The sequence below is a fragment of the Suillus subalutaceus genome (assembly GCF_016647625.1).
Source record: "Suillus subalutaceus strain FC151 chromosome Unknown DFJ58scaffold_58, whole genome shotgun sequence".
In the NCBI taxonomy this organism is placed as follows: domain Eukaryota; kingdom Fungi; phylum Basidiomycota; class Agaricomycetes; order Boletales; family Suillaceae; genus Suillus; species Suillus subalutaceus.
The window spans coordinates 74,468-92,246 of NW_024540307.1; the positions used below are offsets into that span (position 1 = coordinate 74,468).

The 17,779-nt window shown below is 48.1% G+C and overlaps 8 protein-coding genes across 8 annotated transcripts; 3 read left to right on the top strand and 5 right to left on the bottom strand.

Moving 5' to 3' along the window:
• Positions 1-854: 854 nt before the first annotated feature.
• On the bottom strand, positions 855-3,748 carry DFJ58DRAFT_841746 (uncharacterized protein; the record flags this gene model as incomplete). Its single annotated transcript, XM_041392745.1, is given in 10 exon segments — positions 855-948; positions 1,038-1,218; positions 1,312-1,719; positions 1,836-1,938; positions 1,958-2,092; positions 2,142-2,285; positions 2,605-2,931; positions 3,074-3,229; positions 3,270-3,533; positions 3,611-3,748. The coding sequence occupies 10 exon segments, from the start codon at positions 3,746-3,748 to the stop codon at positions 855-857; spliced, it is 1,950 nt and encodes a 649-aa protein (XP_041243527.1).
• Positions 3,749-4,053: 305 nt separating this feature from the next.
• On the bottom strand, positions 4,054-5,247 carry DFJ58DRAFT_399298 (uncharacterized protein). Its single transcript, XM_041380210.1, has one exon. The coding sequence runs from the start codon at positions 5,209-5,211 to the stop codon at positions 4,459-4,461; it is 753 nt and encodes a 250-aa protein (XP_041243528.1). The 5' UTR covers positions 5,212-5,247; the 3' UTR covers positions 4,054-4,458.
• A 2,876-nt stretch (positions 5,248-8,123) lies between these two features.
• Positions 8,124-8,990, bottom strand: DFJ58DRAFT_716535 (uncharacterized protein; the record flags this gene model as incomplete). Its single annotated transcript, XM_041384227.1, has 6 exons — positions 8,124-8,190; positions 8,233-8,510; positions 8,566-8,650; positions 8,698-8,735; positions 8,788-8,861; positions 8,921-8,990. 6 exons carry the CDS (start codon positions 8,988-8,990, stop codon positions 8,124-8,126), a joined length of 612 nt encoding a protein of 203 aa, XP_041243529.1.
• A 236-nt stretch (positions 8,991-9,226) lies between these two features.
• DFJ58DRAFT_728351 (class I glutamine amidotransferase-like protein) lies at positions 9,227-10,298 on the top strand (the record flags this gene model as incomplete). Its single annotated transcript, XM_041385584.1, has 5 exons — positions 9,227-9,377; positions 9,438-9,533; positions 9,595-9,699; positions 9,753-9,892; positions 9,942-10,298. 5 exons carry the CDS (start codon positions 9,227-9,229, stop codon positions 10,296-10,298), a joined length of 849 nt encoding a protein of 282 aa, XP_041243530.1.
• A 502-nt stretch (positions 10,299-10,800) lies between these two features.
• Positions 10,801-12,079, top strand: DFJ58DRAFT_790133 (class I glutamine amidotransferase-like protein). The gene is made up of 5 exons (XM_041390253.1): positions 10,801-10,981; positions 11,036-11,131; positions 11,226-11,294; positions 11,348-11,484; positions 11,534-12,079. Exons 1-5 carry the CDS (start codon positions 10,831-10,833, stop codon positions 11,873-11,875), a joined length of 795 nt encoding a protein of 264 aa, XP_041243531.1. The 5' UTR covers positions 10,801-10,830; the 3' UTR covers positions 11,876-12,079.
• A 211-nt stretch (positions 12,080-12,290) lies between these two features.
• On the bottom strand, positions 12,291-13,240 carry DFJ58DRAFT_790138 (Mss4-like protein). Its single transcript, XM_041390254.1, has 3 exons — positions 12,978-13,240; positions 12,783-12,921; positions 12,291-12,723 (listed from the first exon to the last, which is right to left on the bottom strand). Exons 1-3 carry the CDS (start codon positions 13,221-13,223, stop codon positions 12,605-12,607), a joined length of 504 nt encoding a protein of 167 aa, XP_041243532.1. The 5' UTR covers positions 13,224-13,240; the 3' UTR covers positions 12,291-12,604.
• A 219-nt stretch (positions 13,241-13,459) lies between these two features.
• Positions 13,460-14,761, top strand: DFJ58DRAFT_790139 (uncharacterized protein). Its single transcript, XM_041390255.1, has 4 exons — positions 13,460-13,945; positions 13,995-14,140; positions 14,200-14,394; positions 14,452-14,761. The coding sequence occupies exons 1-4, from the start codon at positions 13,695-13,697 to the stop codon at positions 14,517-14,519; spliced, it is 660 nt and encodes a 219-aa protein (XP_041243533.1). The 5' UTR covers positions 13,460-13,694; the 3' UTR covers positions 14,520-14,761.
• Positions 14,762-14,969: 208 nt separating this feature from the next.
• DFJ58DRAFT_703747 (cytochrome P450) lies at positions 14,970-17,497 on the bottom strand. The gene is made up of 11 exons (XM_041383658.1): positions 17,169-17,497; positions 16,792-17,116; positions 16,599-16,744; positions 16,435-16,550; positions 16,260-16,382; positions 16,012-16,201; positions 15,875-15,956; positions 15,691-15,816; positions 15,627-15,637; positions 15,440-15,569; positions 14,970-15,383 (listed from the first exon to the last, which is right to left on the bottom strand). The coding sequence occupies exons 1-11, from the start codon at positions 17,365-17,367 to the stop codon at positions 15,308-15,310; spliced, it is 1,524 nt and encodes a 507-aa protein (XP_041243534.1). The 5' UTR covers positions 17,368-17,497; the 3' UTR covers positions 14,970-15,307.
• Between the last annotated feature and the right edge of the window lie 282 nt (positions 17,498-17,779).

Below are 17,779 nucleotides of genomic sequence, written 5' to 3' on the forward strand. Positions count from 1 at the left end.
ACCACTTTGGTCAGGGCGAAGTTGAGATGAGCCTCTGAGGAACTGTCCATCAGAGAATCTTCAAGGCGTGTTCGGATGGAAAAAAAAACTCATTGGCAGGTTTTGAACCTGCACTGGTACAGTCCAAGAGACAGATTTTGATTATGTTGCAGTAACCACTTCAGTCAGGGCGAAGTTGCTCCGTGCGTTCCGATGAAAAGAAAAACGCTGTTGTTCGGCAGTGCGTAGTCCAACAGAAAACGGATTTTGATTCCGTTGTGGTAATCACTTTGGCGAGCTGATTGGTTTCAGACCATTGCATCGAAATGCTCAGGCAGAACATTATGTGTCGCAGCGACGTGACGATGCTCACTTACGACTGGGTGGAGGGAAGTCAAAGATCCTTTTCCTAACTTCAACATTCCTATCAATGCAGAAAACTTTAAAAAGGTCTTGAGTTGGGTTGATGAGCATCGTGTTTTCGTCCCTAAATCCAAGGTGGTCCGCTTGGAGAATAACGTGGACCTGGCTTCCCCTCCTTGATTGCAGTCTCGAAATATTCTCTTCAAACGACAGTTCTTGCGTACCTTGAACATGTTGCAAAGTCGAATGGAAATCCTATATCTGCTGAACACATCAGCAAACTATTGATTTCGCGACAATTCCCACACTTTGGACAACTCCGCACAAGGCGGGGGTCCAGGAATGGACGTATTTGGTAGCTAGCAAATATATATAACACAACAGAATTCTACACATCACTCCCAACTGCACAGTGCAACAGACACTTCTTCCTGTAGTAGACACTCAGCAAATACATTTTCGTCACCTCTCAGGACTGAAAATCACGGACTGCAAACTCACCCATTGGACAGTCAAATTTTTACACGAATCAAGATTCCGGCAAAGGTGACTTCTTTAAAACTGGGTGTTTTTGACATGCGGACTTGCAAGACACTGACGTTTCCACTGTATGAACGTAGTGACAAAAATTAGACGAGAACATATCGTGGCTGGCATGTTGCGTCAGGGTCAATCGTGAGGTTGCCTAAAAATACCTGTCAGTGATGCAATCGACAACCACAACGTAACTGTACCAGTCTTCGAAACACTTCGAATCCCAGTACGGTTTCCACCGCTCCGGCAATGGGCCAACGAGTTTCATCGTTTCATAGATAAGCCTGTTGTCGTCGTCGCTGCTTTTGCGAGCATCACATCTGAAAACCCTATCTCCCATATCTATAGCGCAAACATAATGTCATTCTACGTCAGTCGGAGGGAAGAGACTTTACCATGCAGGCCATCGACCAAACGTCGCTGGGCAAGCCCTACTCATCTTGACTTGACCGCCGGATAGCTCGTAGAACGTCAACTCAGGGGGACGGATGGTACGTGGCACGTGCCTGGACGCTTCAGAGGTCTTCCATCCTGTAATCGAAATGCTAGTATTCACAAGGGTCAGTTGACCGTTATAATACCCTAGAAAGGGTGACAGACCATTACCAAAATCTATAATCTGCACCGTCAGCTTGTCTCTTAGGATCTCCGCGAACACTTTAGGCATAAAGTGCGCAGTCTCCGGTACCGCCACAAGGTACTTTGGAAGAGAATTGCTTGGTACCCAGTGATAGTGTGGTATCACAGGAATCAATTTCGGCTCCCGTATGAGTCGATACATTTCAATCTCTGTGTATTGGTTGATACTGGGTATCTTGAAACCGAAGTTCCCAAAATGTATATCTGGACTCATCCATGGCAGTCAACAATCTTGGAGAACCACTGCCATCCGCTTAACGACCCATGCACTACTGTTTCCTGGTGAAGGTATGCTAGTCCCGCATAACCTGATGGCATACACTCAACCATTGTTGATGAAAGCCATCTTGGGGGAATAAGCGAGTATAATGATCCAAGTACGTCCATCACGAGCACTTGGTGCATTCCGTTGGGACCCTGTATCTGAAAGGAATCATGTTACTTGAACAATATGTTTGGCACCAGGATGATCACGAGGTCTAGTGCTCAGCCATTCTAAGATTGCAGATTCTCCGTTGTTACTTGAAAGATCGGCAATGACTATTTTCAGCGTCACCCCGTGTGAGGATATCCCAAGCTTGAATCAATCAACAGGTTACAAGGGTACGTTAGAGCTCGCTTTCTACGCATCCTTGGCGAGCCAGACCGTTGACATTGATCCCACTCCGAGCTTGTGGAGAACTCGGTATCTCCCGCGAAGGAAATGTGTCGCCTAAGTTTACCGGGTGATATCCACCTGGCTTGTAACCATCTATATTTTCCCTGTGTTCCTAGGAAGCCGAGGGAGTAGAATGGGGAAATTCATATGTGGTATGCGTGGGGTCGTCCATAGTAGTGTCTGAAGCTTTGAAGTTTTTGAAAGAGGAGTCCGTCCACTGGCAGTTCAAGCGTCGACGCAAGCCGACCCCAAGCAGTTTCAGACGCAACCGAAGGCTCAATCATGATACTTGTATTATGACAATAATCTGAAGATATACAATTATACAAACTCGACATCCAAATTCCAAGTCCCCATGGATCGATCGTATCGTATAAAAGTAACGAAAGTGGTGGAAGAAAACGTAGGGGTGCAGAGGGAGGATACATTACGCTATGAGTCAACACCCAACCTCTGGTGGTTATTGAATGCCGTTCGAAGGAGCTGGAGTTGGGACCCAGAACGAGCTGTCTTGCGCAGGTACGTCGGGATCCGACGTTTCCCTCGCCGCCAGCTTTAGTACCTCGGGTCACTTCTGCCAGAGTAGAATCGCCGTCTGCGATGACGCCACCCGTCTCATCTTCGCTCTTACCCGATGACAAACTCGACATACTCAGCACCCCGTAGCTGCCTCCGCTTGCAGAAGCATCTGATCTCTCGCTCATCCTGCTAGGCACACGTCCTGCGTCCTCTTTCCCACTTGTCCCGCTCCCATAGCGCTCATGCGTCCATCAGATCGAAGACTTCCTCGGCTGGACACACGCAAGCTTTCAGGGCGCTTCAGAATCGCATCGGCCAGTATACTATTCTGCCATATGTCCTCTTGGTCTTCCTCTGCTTCGCTGATGCTCATGTCTTCACTATTATTCTCTGAGCAGACGAAGATGCCGAATCGCGCCGTCGCCGCCCTCCCACGTGATGGCGATGACCCGGCCGAGGAAGTCGTATCAGGGGTATATTGGCCTTTGCCACCGCCGTTCCCTCACGCTGCTTCCCGGACTCATAGTCATTCTCAGACTGGAGAATAAAGGCGACATCCCTGCACCTCCATAAGTACCTGTAAAGCCGGGGGTAGGTGGTAGGATGATGCAAGGAGTGCTTGGACGTGTGCGGGTGGATTGTGACTGAAATTTGGGGGAAGGCCATTGTGAGAGATATTGGGGCTGTGTGGTTGCAGGCGTGGGGATGGCGATGAGGGAGAGGAGTAAGACGATGAGGGAGATTGGGCCTGAGCTTGGGCCTGTGCCTGGGATTGCAAGGTTGTAAGGACAGAGTATGCTGCCTGAAGCTGCTGCATGAGATGATGGACTTGGGCTTGTAGCTGAGGAATATGTTAGTGAAACGATAATAACGAAGACCACCGCATAATGGGAGGCTCAGTGAAGAGTAAATACTCACTTCGCCTTCTCTCCTCCTCCAAGCCATCGTATCCTCATTCCATCGCCACTTTAACTCTTCATTTTCCTTCTCCACACGTTCAGCGTCCGCACGAGTTTTCTCTTCTCGTAGCCTCGCAGCCTCAAGTGCACCACGCATGGACGCGAGCTGGGTTTGAGCACTTAATGGGCCAGCATGCGAGCCTATATGAACAGTATGAATAGATACTCCTAGTGGAGGCGTCGAGCCTCGCGAAGCAGTTGGTATTGCGGACTCGGGACTTTCTTTCCGTTCATAATAGGACTTTCGATTGTGCTCGAGTGGGTATGTGTGTGATCATTAGGAGACGCCTGAAGAGGGTTCAAAGTAGGAAATGTGACATGTGGAAGTGTTGGCGAAGGAGGACGTTGAAAGGAAGAGCCGGAGGGAGATGGTGGTGGTTCAATACTCGATCCCAGATTGGGGTGTAACGGGGGAACTGGATGCGGATGCAGAGGTGGATAGCGTAATTCGTGCGGGAGAAGCACAGTGAGAGGCAGATGATGATGATGCCAAGAGGGTGTTGTGCGAGATAGACGCTGAAATTACGCGACTCCCATTGGACTTGTCAGCTCCACGGTGCTTGGACGTTAATCGTGGAGGCTTGGTGTGAGCGCCTGCCCTGTGTGCCTGTGATTGTTCGTCCATATCCAACGCGTGGGTAGATGTAGATACGCGGAGTGGCATAGAACGAGATTGAGGGTAGGAAGTGGATGAGGATGCACGTTCATGACTTTCATGATCTTCTGTGGAGGTGGTTGGGGAAGATGGTTTCTAGCATGGAGGGGGCGGGATCGTCGTGACAGGGGCTGCCAGCAGGTTGGATGTTGTCAGCGGGTGCCATGCGGGTGCGTATGTTCAGAGCGTGAAGTACGCATGGCGGGTTTATTGGACGTGACGTGACGCGAAACGGATGCTGGCTCAGAACTGGATGCTGACATGCAAGCAGGTAGCAGGCGGTCCTCGTGGGGTTCAACCGCTGGCGGTGATTCTGCCCTCGAATGGGATACCGGATTCTCTTCAGGAGGATCTGGAGTAGGTGGAAGTAGACGAGAAGTGGATGGCGCGACTGGCGCGATATTATCGTTACTTGTGGTCAACTTGAACTCTGACTCGAACAGAGGAGATTCGCTACCGCTGTTGTCTCGGTAAACGGAATTTTTAGGCTGTGTGGTCCTGGGTGTGGACTTTGCCTTCTTCCCGCCCTTGAGAAGTTCCTTATGTGGAACTTTTCCTCTTCTGCGTCGCTCCTTGGACCGAGAAGCTTTCTGCTCCATGTCGACAGATGTAGATGATGCTTCAGGAGTGTTCGGTTGTTCTGGTTCGGTCATATCACACTCACCAGGAGTGTTACTGGCGATATGAAAAGTAGAGAGAGCGGCGGTGATGATGGATTGAGCAGAACGAGCTTGCTGTGAATCAGGTCCGTGGTCGTTCTCGGGAATGTTTTCTACGTGCTTTGCCCGCCAGAGAAGGATGGGAAGCAACAGCGAGGGCGAAAGAGAGACAGTGAGTAGAACGATGCGCGTGTTGTCCTCAGCGAGCAACCAGTTCTGTACGTGCTCTCGCTCACCATCATCCATAACGACGACGAACGAACACAAGAATTCGAATACAAACTAATCCACCATAAACAATTTCACATTTTCAGTCTCCGATTACGATATTCTATAAATAAATACTCCCCTCTTTTATTATTATCTCTCCGTACCTCCTTTGCAGTGCTTACATGCACATTGTTTGTTCGATATCCGCACTATTATCGCACACAGCAAGCAAGTCCGGAAATCGCACGGTGATTGTGCTTGAGATATCCCAACTTCTTATGGAAACTACCCTGAACTCTAAAAAAAGCTTAATCAGGTCAGGACCATGGACCAGTCCACGTAGATACTATGGCGGCGGCGAGGTATTCACTCGTAGGTATTCAAGCAGCTAGTATGTCGGATTGCCCATGCGTCACTGAGTATATCGGAAATATCCAACGACGGGATCACATGCGGAGCGGAAACGACCCTGGCGCTTTCACCTCATGTCCAAGGTTGGCATCGGCAATGAGAACCGATCTGATAACCCCTGTCGCTATGAAGCAATGCCCCCTCACGCTGGCGAATCGCGATGCCGTATCGTTCCAAGCACGAGGATATCACGTGTTAGGAACAACTGGTACTGATATCGCTGCCTGTTGAAAGTCGACTCCTTTCCCGGTTGTTTGCATCGTGCGAACGGGGATCACTGAACATAATCAAACCGAGGTCTGTAGGCGTGGCAGATGAGCGCTTGAGTTGATATAGAGCATTCTAATAGGACTGCGCCAGTCGCGACTAGTAAGCATTCCATTGCGCCCGGCAGCTCAAGTCACTAAATCGTTTCGCCTCTTTAACGCGGATGGTAGTATCGTGAAAAAGTCATGATTGCGACTCACATTAGTCGTGGCAATGGCATCTCATAGCCAAACTATATCATGTAACGTTGCGCGATTGGCCTCATGATGGTGTAGGCGTTACGTACATCGTGCATGCCCTCGACACTCCCAGTGACTGAGTCAAAACTTAACGCTAATAGTTTCTCAGGTCATGACGATCCTGAATGCGAGGCGAGCAACAACGTGCGTACTTCAAAATTTTGAGGGTAGCATCGAGGAAGAATTCGCTGATAGTAAATGCCTCATATTTGCACAGGTACCAGCACCATGGCAAAGCATGGAGACTGCTCTGCAATGGACGCCTGATCACTAGCACTGGCAGTACTTGATCAAATGGAAGTCAAAGTTGTCCGGACATCCATCAGGCCAGTTTACTTGCCGATGCCGATGTTTGTTGTTGTTTGCGTTTGCAGGGATTCACTCCATCCCCGGCACTCTGTTTGATAGTTGCTTCAGTTATTCGTATATGGTACTATACTTACCTTTCTTACCTTGTACACTAACCCTAGGACAGCCCACAGGACACCGCATCTTCACAGTTTCCTTTATTTGCTGCAGTATAGAAATATATAAATTCTCTCACCGAAACTAAACACCTCTTCACCGACAGCGACAGACGAGTCGGAGCGATGCGAGACTGGTGTACGATCCATAGGCTTTCAAGCGAGACAGCAGGAACAAGCCATGGACGCCCGGCTCGTTGGTTCACTATTCAGACGGGCCATGATAGCTCCATGATTGAAAGATGCTCAAAATGTTCGAATTGCCCGACGGCGCATACGTTTGACCGGCAACAAGACACACTGGATAGACACGGGACATCTTACACCTTTATGACGGCCGGGACCTCAGGACTTACCGGTAGACTAACAGTATTTTTTTCAATCGATCGTCACTCGCTCGCGTTGAGCGCTGACATCGAGCCCTCTTTGCTTCTAATCAAGATGGAACGACTATCATCCTTCTATTTGGTCTGGCTAGGGGAGACTACTCTGCTTCCGCAGCAGCACAACTGCACTGCGCCGTCTGTTGATCGATGTTCTGCTACCTTTGAGTATTTTCGCTCGCCCTCTGACGATATAACTATGCAAGCCTTGCGTCAATTCAGATAAGACGGGTCCATTTTCTGGTGAATCTAATTGTCTGTGCCCTGGTAGGATCACTAGGATGACTTCCAGTCGCTAGTGATCAACGGCACGAGAACGGAAGTTGTCCCGCTGCTCCCTATAATTGTTTCCTACAGAGATAATGTGCAGCATCCTTAAGACTGTGCTAGAAGACATCGTCGAAGATCATACGATGACAACTCCTGAAGCCAAGTCGGATGCTAGAGAGGACCGCCGTTCACTCAGGCATCTTTAATTCACTACGAGCTGGGCGCAGGTGGCTAGTGTACGAATCTGATTGCGAGCCGTATATATGTGACGATTTGGTGTATATCTACAACTCGCCATCGGGTGCGTACTGTGTCTGAGTTGAAAGTGGCGGGTGTATCCCGAGAATCTGTCAGAACTTTGCATGGTGATGTGAGCTCAAGCCACTCAGTTGCTCATGAGTCATTACAAGCCCATATCGCTGTTACCCATTTGAGCAGGTATCCCAGGGTATGATTTTAATATATTTAGTTTTATTAGACCGCCAAGGCAATAATGTCGTCGATCATTGGCTAGGTTATGATATGAACACGGTTGTCGTACCGCATGATCCAGTCGTGAGCAGCTAAAGGTGACTTTTCGTGAGTTAATTAAATGTGCGAGGCACAGTTACTCACCAGCAGTGACAGCCTCAAACCACTGAGAGTTTGAAAGCCTAGCATTCTGACTGATCATACTAGGGGTAGCTTCAAGAAACACAGTGGATAGGAATGAACAGGTATTACATCACATTGTTGTCGGATCCTGCAGAAGAAATAATTGCAAATGATGACAGCCGGTCGAGGATGTGATAAGATATGGGATGTATGAGCAAAACAGCAACAATAAGTACAAAGCAGGGTTTGGTAACGCTTATCATGCAAGGAGTCAGGGCATCTAAATCATTGCTGCGAGGACGTGTTATTCAGTGAGATGTTTAGTGTGACGAAGAACCTGGTGCCACGTCTGTCCCTTCCTTCTGAGTTTGTTGTGCCAGCAGTCGCCTGAGGATAATTAATTAACCAAGAGCATTGACTCAAAGATACCGACGCACTGTCTGGCAGCCAAAATCATCTGTGCTTTTCCTTTCCTGCAAACTAGCCTCGCGCTTCTCCGACGTGTCCTCCCAGTCGGCTTTGCCGAAGGCAAGATCATCTTCAGGTGAGAAAGTGGAAGATGCCACTCGGTCTTGTAGCTTGTAACGAGATATAAGATTCTCTTTCGGAGTTGGTGCTAAACCTGTCGTTTGCCCTTGAGGAGTAGCCTGCCGGGGTTGTGGGGGAACTTCTGTGCGAGGATAAACAGTGAAATATGCTGGCGGAGGCTATAAAGAGAATGCTCGAATGCATGAGATTGACATTAGTGAGATATTTACACACCACATCAAGATATCCACGCTCCAGGATTTTATTCGATGTGATCTCAACGCTCCCCGTCCTCAGTAAGTCATAACGGATATTATCTCTGTAACAATTGTAAGTCAGAAATAATGCGGTTAAGCATGAACATACTGTGATATAGTTGGAAACATGGAATGTATCTGGTTGACCTGCGGGGAGTGATTCAGCATAATGACTGGGCATAAAAGGTTCCAGCCCAACCATGTCCTGCGTCACATTCTTTGGCCTGAAACCAAGAGCCGAAGATGCTGACCTCCTACCAGAAGAGTCGCTGGCTGCCGTAGAAACTCGTTAGAAGCGCAGATATTAGTAGAATCGATAGTTCATCACATACATGAAGTCGCCCATCGGAAGATGATAACAATGACTGCAAAAGCGACGATAGCGTTTACGACCTCGCCCATTGAAAGAGACCACGGATGATGATGCTGCGAGAACTTTGAAACGGATTGAAGTAAAAGTTAAGTAAAAGCTTGAATGCGCTGTCAGTGGCAGTGCTCGTTTTACCATCGGAGTCCGGGTAAAACCCCGCCGGTCATTCCATCCCAACAGGCTGTATATCTATATCAGCTATCACAACAATATCATGTAACATTGGTTATCAGCTGACTGCACTCAGTGTCCCCCTTGGTTTTTTGCGATGTCTGAGCCCAGAACTCATCGCCGCATTGCACTGCTCATATGTGATGTACCCGCGGATACGATTCGGGAGCAGCATGGGGACTACACAAGGATTTTCGGAACCTTGCTAGAAGAATCACTGAAGCCCATTAACGAGATTCATTCAGCTGGTTCGTTGCACAATTATCTATGAATCTGCTACGAGGCTCAATCTCACATCACTAACTCAGACTCACAAACGACGTTCACACTCGAGCCTTTCGACGTGCGTGCGCAGGTTTACCCTGAAGAGGATGAGTACGATGCGGTGCTAATCACTGGCTCTGGTGCGTGGAAACATAGACATGTGTATGCCATGAATATGAACCTTGCTTTTGTCATGTGCAGCATCTACTGCCCACGAATATGATCAGCCAGGTAGAGAATGGATGAAAAAGTTGATTGAGTACGTGAGGGTTGTCGCGACACAGAAACCGCGGATAAAGATTTTTGGTCGATGAATACATTTCATACAAGGTTTACAAGTACTGATACTCGTTGAACAGGCATATGCTTTGGACATCAGATTGTCGCGCTTGCCATGGGCGGGACTTGTGTTCGCAACACTCGTTTCGAAGTTTCTGCAACAAAGCTCCAACTGACTGAACTCGGAAAGAGAGTGTACGGCGTCGAATCTGGCGTATTGGTTAGAAATCTTTGTCTTCCACTGGCTATCGTACTCAATCTTTCTCAAGAACATCCATTTAATGAATCGCGACCATGTTCCCACTGAGCCGCCATCATTCCATGTTCTTTCTTCGTCTAGCCAATCGCCGAATCACGGAATGGTTCTCTTTTCCCAGTCAGAGTTCCCAAAGGACGCACCGCACTCGAATTTCCGCCTGACCGATATCCATATCCTCACTAGTCAAGGCCACCCCGAATTCACGGAGTCCATAATGAATCTACTTCTCCGTTTGCGGCGAGAGCTTCTGGGCCCTGAACTTGTTCATGACGGCGAGAGTCGGGCAGGCCAACCAGAACGATGGAGTTGCGGTCATTGGAAAGGCCATATGGGGTGTTATGGGGGTAGAATGACAAATTTACCTTGACTTTATTTTCGGGGCCTTCATGTGTAACATAATTCTTCCCAAGAGAACTTGTACCTCTTCAGATAAGATGATATCATCGAGTCCCGCGGAATGTCCTGAACTCATCACACATACGTGACACCAGCGGAGACCACATAACATGTTACCTGTTCGGACTTGTGTGTGTTCTTACTGCTTCATTCTTTTCAGATATAACGATGGTTCTTCGCATCGACGATTGTCATCTGGTCTCTTCGATTTTCTTTAGTAACCACAACATCTAAGCATTCTGCTGATCTCTCAGGTATAGTAATTCAATCTTGTCTGGATCCGTCCAAGAGCCTGCCGTCGACGTTTGGTTTCTTATCTTTCGCTGCACCATTCAGCGTATCTTATCTTCGCGATCGTGATGTTCTGTTCGGCTCGGCCACCCGGCGCTTCCGAAGCGACTGTATAAGTACCTTTGCAGAAATTGGGGATAGAGGTGAGTATTTACCTTCCCACCTAAAGTAGGAGCTAAGCGATCTTATCGGCTGATAGCTAGCCCCTCGCGATGTGTGAGCCGAGTCTACATCGCCGTATCGCACTCCTCATATGCGACGTACCTGTGGATGCAATCCGGGAAAAACATGGCGACTACACAAGGATTTTTGGAAGCTTGCTAGAGAAATCACTCCAGCCCATAAATCACACTCGTTCAGTTGGTTCGTCGTGCACTTCTAGAAGGACTCCGTAGGCTCAATTGCACACCGATGCAGACTCGCAAACGACCTTCACGCTCGAGCCTTTCGACGTGTACACGCAGATCTATCCTAAAGATGATAAATACGATGCAATGATAATCACTGAGGCTGGTGCGTTGATATTACTTGGATGTGTGTGTCTATTTGAATTCTGCCCGACGTATGCGTAGCTGCTACCGCCTACGAATATGACCAGCCAGGCAAGGAATGGATCAAACACTGATCGAGTACGTGAGGTATGTCGCTACAGAGAAACCGCGGATAAAGATTTTCGGTCAGTGAATATATTTCATGATACACTTTGAGCATTGAAATCAGCTTCAACAGGTGTATGCTTCGGACATCAGGTCATCGCGCTTGCCATGGGCGGGACATGTGTTCGCAACACGCGTGAAGTTTCCGCAACAAAGCTGCGACTAAATGAGCTCGGAAAGAAAGTATACGGGGTCGAATCTGGTGCTTTGGTTGGAGTTTCTCAGTGTCCGTTGCTATGGTGCTCATACTCTCATAAAGAACCTTCATTTGATGAATCGGGACCACGTTCCCACCACACCACCCTCATTCCACATTATTGTTTCGTCTGATCATTCACGAAATCATGGGATGGTCCGCTTTTCGCAGTCAGAATCCTCGGGGGATGCACCGCCCTTGAATTTCCGCTTGACTGATATTCATATTCTCACCAGCCAAGGTCACCCTGAATTCACAGAGTCCATAATGCGTATGCTCCTCAGCGCACGGCGAGAACTCTTGGGCACTGAAGTTGTCGATGACGGCCAGAGTCGTGCGGGCAATCAAAATGATGGAGTTGCGGTTGTTGGAAAGGCAATGTGGGGTATCATGGGAGTAGAATGAGCAATGTATCTCGAAGTCATCACTGGCAGGTGTAACAGAATGCATCAAGAACTCTTCCAGTGTCTTAGGTTCTGGTACATCGGGTCTGTACGAGTTGAGGATGCTTCGGAAGTCATGTCTGCTTGTCATCTACACTGTTCACTTGGACTTATCTCGTTAGAGCCAGTTCACAGATGAGGATTTATCTTTTATGACTGTTTGTGGTACGATACAGAGGGACCTTGGGAGACGAAGACTTGGCTGGAAACATGAGGAGACAGGATGTTATAGTTGTCGTGCGGAGGGACATCATCCAAAGGCTGGTGCACTTGCCCCTGCCTCTCTAATCGAGTGTGTACCTGGGCATGATCAAACAACCATGATATAACGCGGGCGCAAGTGCAACGGAGACAGCCTGAGCTTTAAGACGACGAGAACAGAACTTCGAGCATCCATCAATGTGATATGCGTCACAACTCCACAAGACCGCTGGAGAGATTCAATAAACACGTCGGGGTCTTTCATGGCTAAGCTCATTTCATAGGGTCTCTCGAGTCTATTCTGGGCAGACGGATTTGAACATAGTCACGGTGAGAGTCAAGCCTTCTGAGGTGCCACCTCAGCGAGGTTCAGCATCGGCAGATCCCAGTTCGTTGCTACACATGCAGTCGTTATTTCTTATCCTGCTTCGTGACTTGTTCAGTATCGGTCTGTAAACACTAATTCCCAATTAACATGACAGAATGTGTCTCAGCGATATCCCACACGTGAACAAGCTAGCCAGAATTCATGACCCCCTTCTTCGCACCACCCCAATGGACCAAGGTCGCACTCTGCACAAATCAGGAACTTGAGCTTTTGTGCTGCAACTGCTGGCGTTCCATTATCAGGGCAGGTGAATAGGAATAGAAACCAGCGTTATACTGACCGTCTTTCTGGACAGGCTTTGTAAAACCAATGTTCTCAAAGTCCATTATATTTGGAGTCACCAACCACCAGTGCGTAGTCGCAGGTGGATCTGGCAGTGCTGGCAGGTCTGGGTGAAGAGGCTCCTTTGCAATATCGAGCTAACGACATCGCTGAGTGACGTCGATGACATGGATTAATCAGGAACGAGCCGGACCTCGACGCTATCACGCTCTACACATCGGCCGACGCCCGCTTTCAAGATGACGCTACCGCATCCATTACGGGGACAAAGAAGGTCAAATTTGTGTGTCGATTCTCCCAGATTCTTATCGTGCGATGCAGAAACCGCAAGTAAGCCTTGATCGAAATCAGATAGTTTGCGAATTATGGAGCGGTCTCCAGCATTCGAAGGGCGTTGTAATGCTTCCAGAGCACCGGGAGGCAAAGACTGATCTGACATGATGATTGCGCGTCAAGAGGCTTTCGTGCAGCATGTGCTGGAGATTGTAAGTAACTTCAAGGGTCACCTGATCATTAGCCTGTTAGATACTGATCAGATAAGATAAGATAGGCGTCGCTGATAAAATCAACGCTACATGCGTATCTCATGCTTGCTACACACACCAGGGCTTCATTAAAGCCTCTGGCAGCTTTCACATCGCTAGTGCGTATCTACTCCGTTTGTGAAGGGGAGATGCTGAGTCGCTGGTGTCGCTTCAGGACGCGTGTTTCTTTCACGTGATGTGACATGTGACTCGTGGTGCTCGCAGCTCCAAGTTGCCCAACACCCGCCTCAGGGCTGCGAAACTTTAATATCGACAGCTCTCAGACTCTCAGCTCAGAGAGCTCCTCCAAAGTTTCTCTTCCTTCTCAACACCCGTTCATCCACTCCGCTCGAGGGGCCCCGGAGTCCCACCTTTGTGCATAAACCATGTCCGCTGCGAAGCTGACATCTCTTGCTACCTCAACACTTTCTCTCCTGCTCGAACGGCAGCGTCTCCAGGCCTCCCATCCCACTTTACATCTTCAAACAATATCAACCAATTTACATAAGATTAGGGATGGTGTCATAGTCCTCCGCACCACTTCCGATGATGAAGCTGCGGAAAGTCTTAGAGCACACTACGAACGGCTGCGCGGTATGTTTGGGGAAGAAGCAGCAGAGAAGGCTGGACTACATACGTGTGTTGTGCCTTCCGTGATTGCAACGTGTTCTCAAATTTCATACCAGTATACCCCCTCCGATGCCACCATCACCCCCACCTCTAGCTGAACGTGTTCCGAGTCCTGAGACAACCTACGAACCATACACCGACGAACCCTCACCGGATCCAGATGAGAATGGCATTTTGATGCAACAGAGGCAGATGATGGATGGTCAGGCTTAAGCTCACCGCCAAAACCTAACTTATGATCTCTAACATCCGATTCACTAGCGCAAGATGCTCATCTTGACCACCTTTCTTCTTCAATTGGTCGACAGCATCACATTTCGCTCCAGATTGGCGACGAGCTCGAGGTACATACAGGACTTCTTGATGCCCTGGACACTGAGCTCGACGGTACCGGTGCCCGCATGTCCAGCGCGAGGCGCAAACTTGAACGTGTTGCTCAGGGTGCGAAACGAAATGGTAACTCACATCATTGATGACCTGCGAACGTTCAATTTACTCATTTATTGGGTTTAGGCTCTACAGTCACGATCGCTCTTCTCATACTAATACTCCTCATCCTCATTGTAGTGTTCAAGACCTGATGAGAGCCATATTCATGTATCGTGCACATCCTACGGTAAAACTTATTAGAAGGGACTTTCCATCTGCTGGCAGTATGATACTTTTGTGTTGAATTTTTTCTCGTATCGCTCGCTCAGACCCAGGCGTTGACGGACTTGTCAAGGGCGTCAAAATGCAACTGCTCATAATAAGCTACAGCAAAGGGCGTACGATGGTACGATGGAACACCTGTAACTCTAGGTGTTGATGCGGTGTCCGCCGAGACAATCTCAGAGCAGTGACAGTTTGAGACCATTGAGCATCCCTTGAAGACTGACCTGGCTCTAATCCTTGAGCTCAGTGACTCTTTGGAGAAATGACTGTATGGTCTACTAAATAAGATTACTAAGTCCGAGTCGCGATCTGTGTCAAGTTGATGGTGAGACTCAGATGGATAGTATTCTCGTGTTACTATGTATTCTGTTGCTTGTGCGCAACTTCGACACGCTAATTATCAGTACATGGAGTTGTTGTCTATAAACAATTTTAATTGACCCTGTCATCTCTATCACCGTACCTAATCGACATCGTCTCGACGGCATGCATAGTACTGTGCCAAATCCAGCCGCCGCACGTAGATATAATATAATGCATGTTTGTCGTCAGACTCAGCAACAAGAGTACGCAACAAAATGTCCGTGACACGCGAGCTTGAGATAGTACATCCGTTGTAATCTGTGGCCGACCATGACAACAGCTAGCGCATGAATGGTACTAGTAGACGTTAATGAACTTCGTGTGATGATAATTTCAAATTGTGTTCAAAATTTCAAATATCCTGCTGAATGAGCTCAAAGGCTTTTGCAGAGCGATGCCTGATAGAGCACCTGAAGGACTTGGGGTGGCTGCGAGTGTGTATATCCAAACCAGACCGCGAACGCAGATAAGAAGCGCGACAAACCTGATTGTACCTGTTGAGGGGTCAAGCTCCGGGGTGATTTCAACACCGTTCTCGACAACCTTGGAAATATCAAATACTGCAAGCGACATCACAACGGATAGCCAAACAGTGAGATTAGCAAGGTGACGACCTGCAAAAGCAAAGCAAGCGACATCAGAGCCTGGTGTACAGCGTGAGTTCGGCATACCTGGGCAGATACTGCAAATTGCAATACAGTTAGCATTTTGTTCAAAAAGTAACTCAAGATGTACCGTCTACCAAAGCCGAAACAGATTGTACGAGGGTCTCTCTCGGGACTCTTTCCATCCTTGGCCAAAAAGCGTTCAGGCGTGAATTGTGAGGGGTTATCATATGTCCGCGGGTCATTGAGCATAAACCTATCGCAATTCAAAGAATTAATTTCTGCCTCGGATACGGAAAAGGCGGAGTACCAACCAGATGTTAGAAATTATCGACGAACCTTTTGGAACGTAGTACCCATTATGGATATCATCCTCAGTCACGCAGTGGGGGATACCTGTCGTGAGATACCGCTTGGTAACTAAAGAATACGACAAACTAGATACACATACCGACAGGGGTGACAACATTCCAGCGTAGGACATCCTTCGTAAGCGCCTCAGTATAAGGGAGGGAATGGCGGTCAGTAAATGAGGGAAGACGATCGGGACCAATCACAGCATCAATTTCAGTCTGAACCTTCTTCTGCACATCAGGAAAAAGTATCATCGCCAAGAATAGCGAGTATATTGCCGAAACAGTCTGAGGCAATAATGTTAGTCTTTAAGTATGATGATTGGAATATAAAGGGAAGACCAACCGTGTTGGAACCACCGCCGTATAGAGATGCAGCAGACCATTTCACCATGTGATCCTCTTCCGCAGACAAAGTACGGCCTTCCAATAGAGATGAGGTGAAAGACTTCGGCGCAATACCAGCAGCCTGTAAAATTTGTATTTTAATGCAAGATCGTAAAACTACAGGTGTTCATCACCATCTGATCCTTGACGAACTTGTGAGGGGCATCAACCATCTCTTCGGCAGTCTCGTGCCATTCACGGGCCAGGCGCTTGAAGCCAGCACCAGGGAACCACTCGGGGACCTTGGCCACTAAAAAATTAGGCCATTGCAAACAAACGTCAGAATAATATAACGTACAAAATGGCATGATGTCAACCATAAAGGCATTAGGACTCATGGACCGCGAGAATTGGCTCAGAGCGCGGTCTGCAAGGTCAACAAAGGAATCATTATCTTTCACTTCATATCCATGAGAGATGCGCAGAATGATCGCGCCAGCAGTGCTATAAAAATGGAAGATCAAGCCAAGATCAGAATAAATAAACCATACTGTCGAACATGAGCCTCCAGTTCGTCTGGTTTTGCAAGTACCTGTCTCAGAAATCTGTGGGTCTCCATCTGTATGATCGGGTGGTATTTGTCCAAGGTGACGCGATCGCCAATGGAGTGGTGGAAAGTCTTTCGGTACCAGAGAAAACGGTTACCGTATGGGAGAAGAGGCAAGGAGTGCTTCCAGCCAACGAGTTCACCACCCATATGAAATACAGGACGGTCAGAGTACACGGAACTCTTTCTTTCTAGCATTTCTGCTGCAATATCGACGGAGTTGAGCACTACCACGTGCTGACCAAATACCTCGACATGCGATATGTCACCTGCATGCAGTGATTGAAACAAACAACTTTGGAAAAAACAAGAGGTACTTACCATACTTTTTGCCCCACTTGGCGAAGGTGAGCCATGGCTTGATATTAGGCACGTCAGTGATGTTGCCAACGAGAGGCCATCCTGGGGGACCGGGTGGATATGGTGCAGGGTTCTTCTTGCTGAACACTTGCTTTACTAGATACACTCCAACCCCAACAAGACATAGGACCAGCCAATCGACGTTAGTGAGTGTCGGCATGGTTCACTAACAGACGGTGAGTCACTGAGAGCGGGGTTGTGTATGTAGTAGTGAGCAATTAGGTATGAGAGAAGCCTCCTCTTTTGCATTTTATAGTATCTGAAACTGAAGTATTGAACAAGCTTGGCCATGGGTCTATAATTATAGAAGGTTCGTATCATAGGTTGTTATGCAAATTCTTACGTAAGTCCGTGTAGCATGCCGATGTGCGTATGATATTCACAAATATTGTTGCTTGCATGGAACGACCGTCCAGACGAGAGCTCCAGACCAGGGTGCTTCAAACGGGCGACCAGCTCGACGTTACAGTAATATACCACCAGTGACGGATGCTGTGTTCAATTTAATACATACGCACTGGGGCACTCAAATGCCGTATCTCCCACTCCGCAACTTCTGTTCCCAGGCAGCT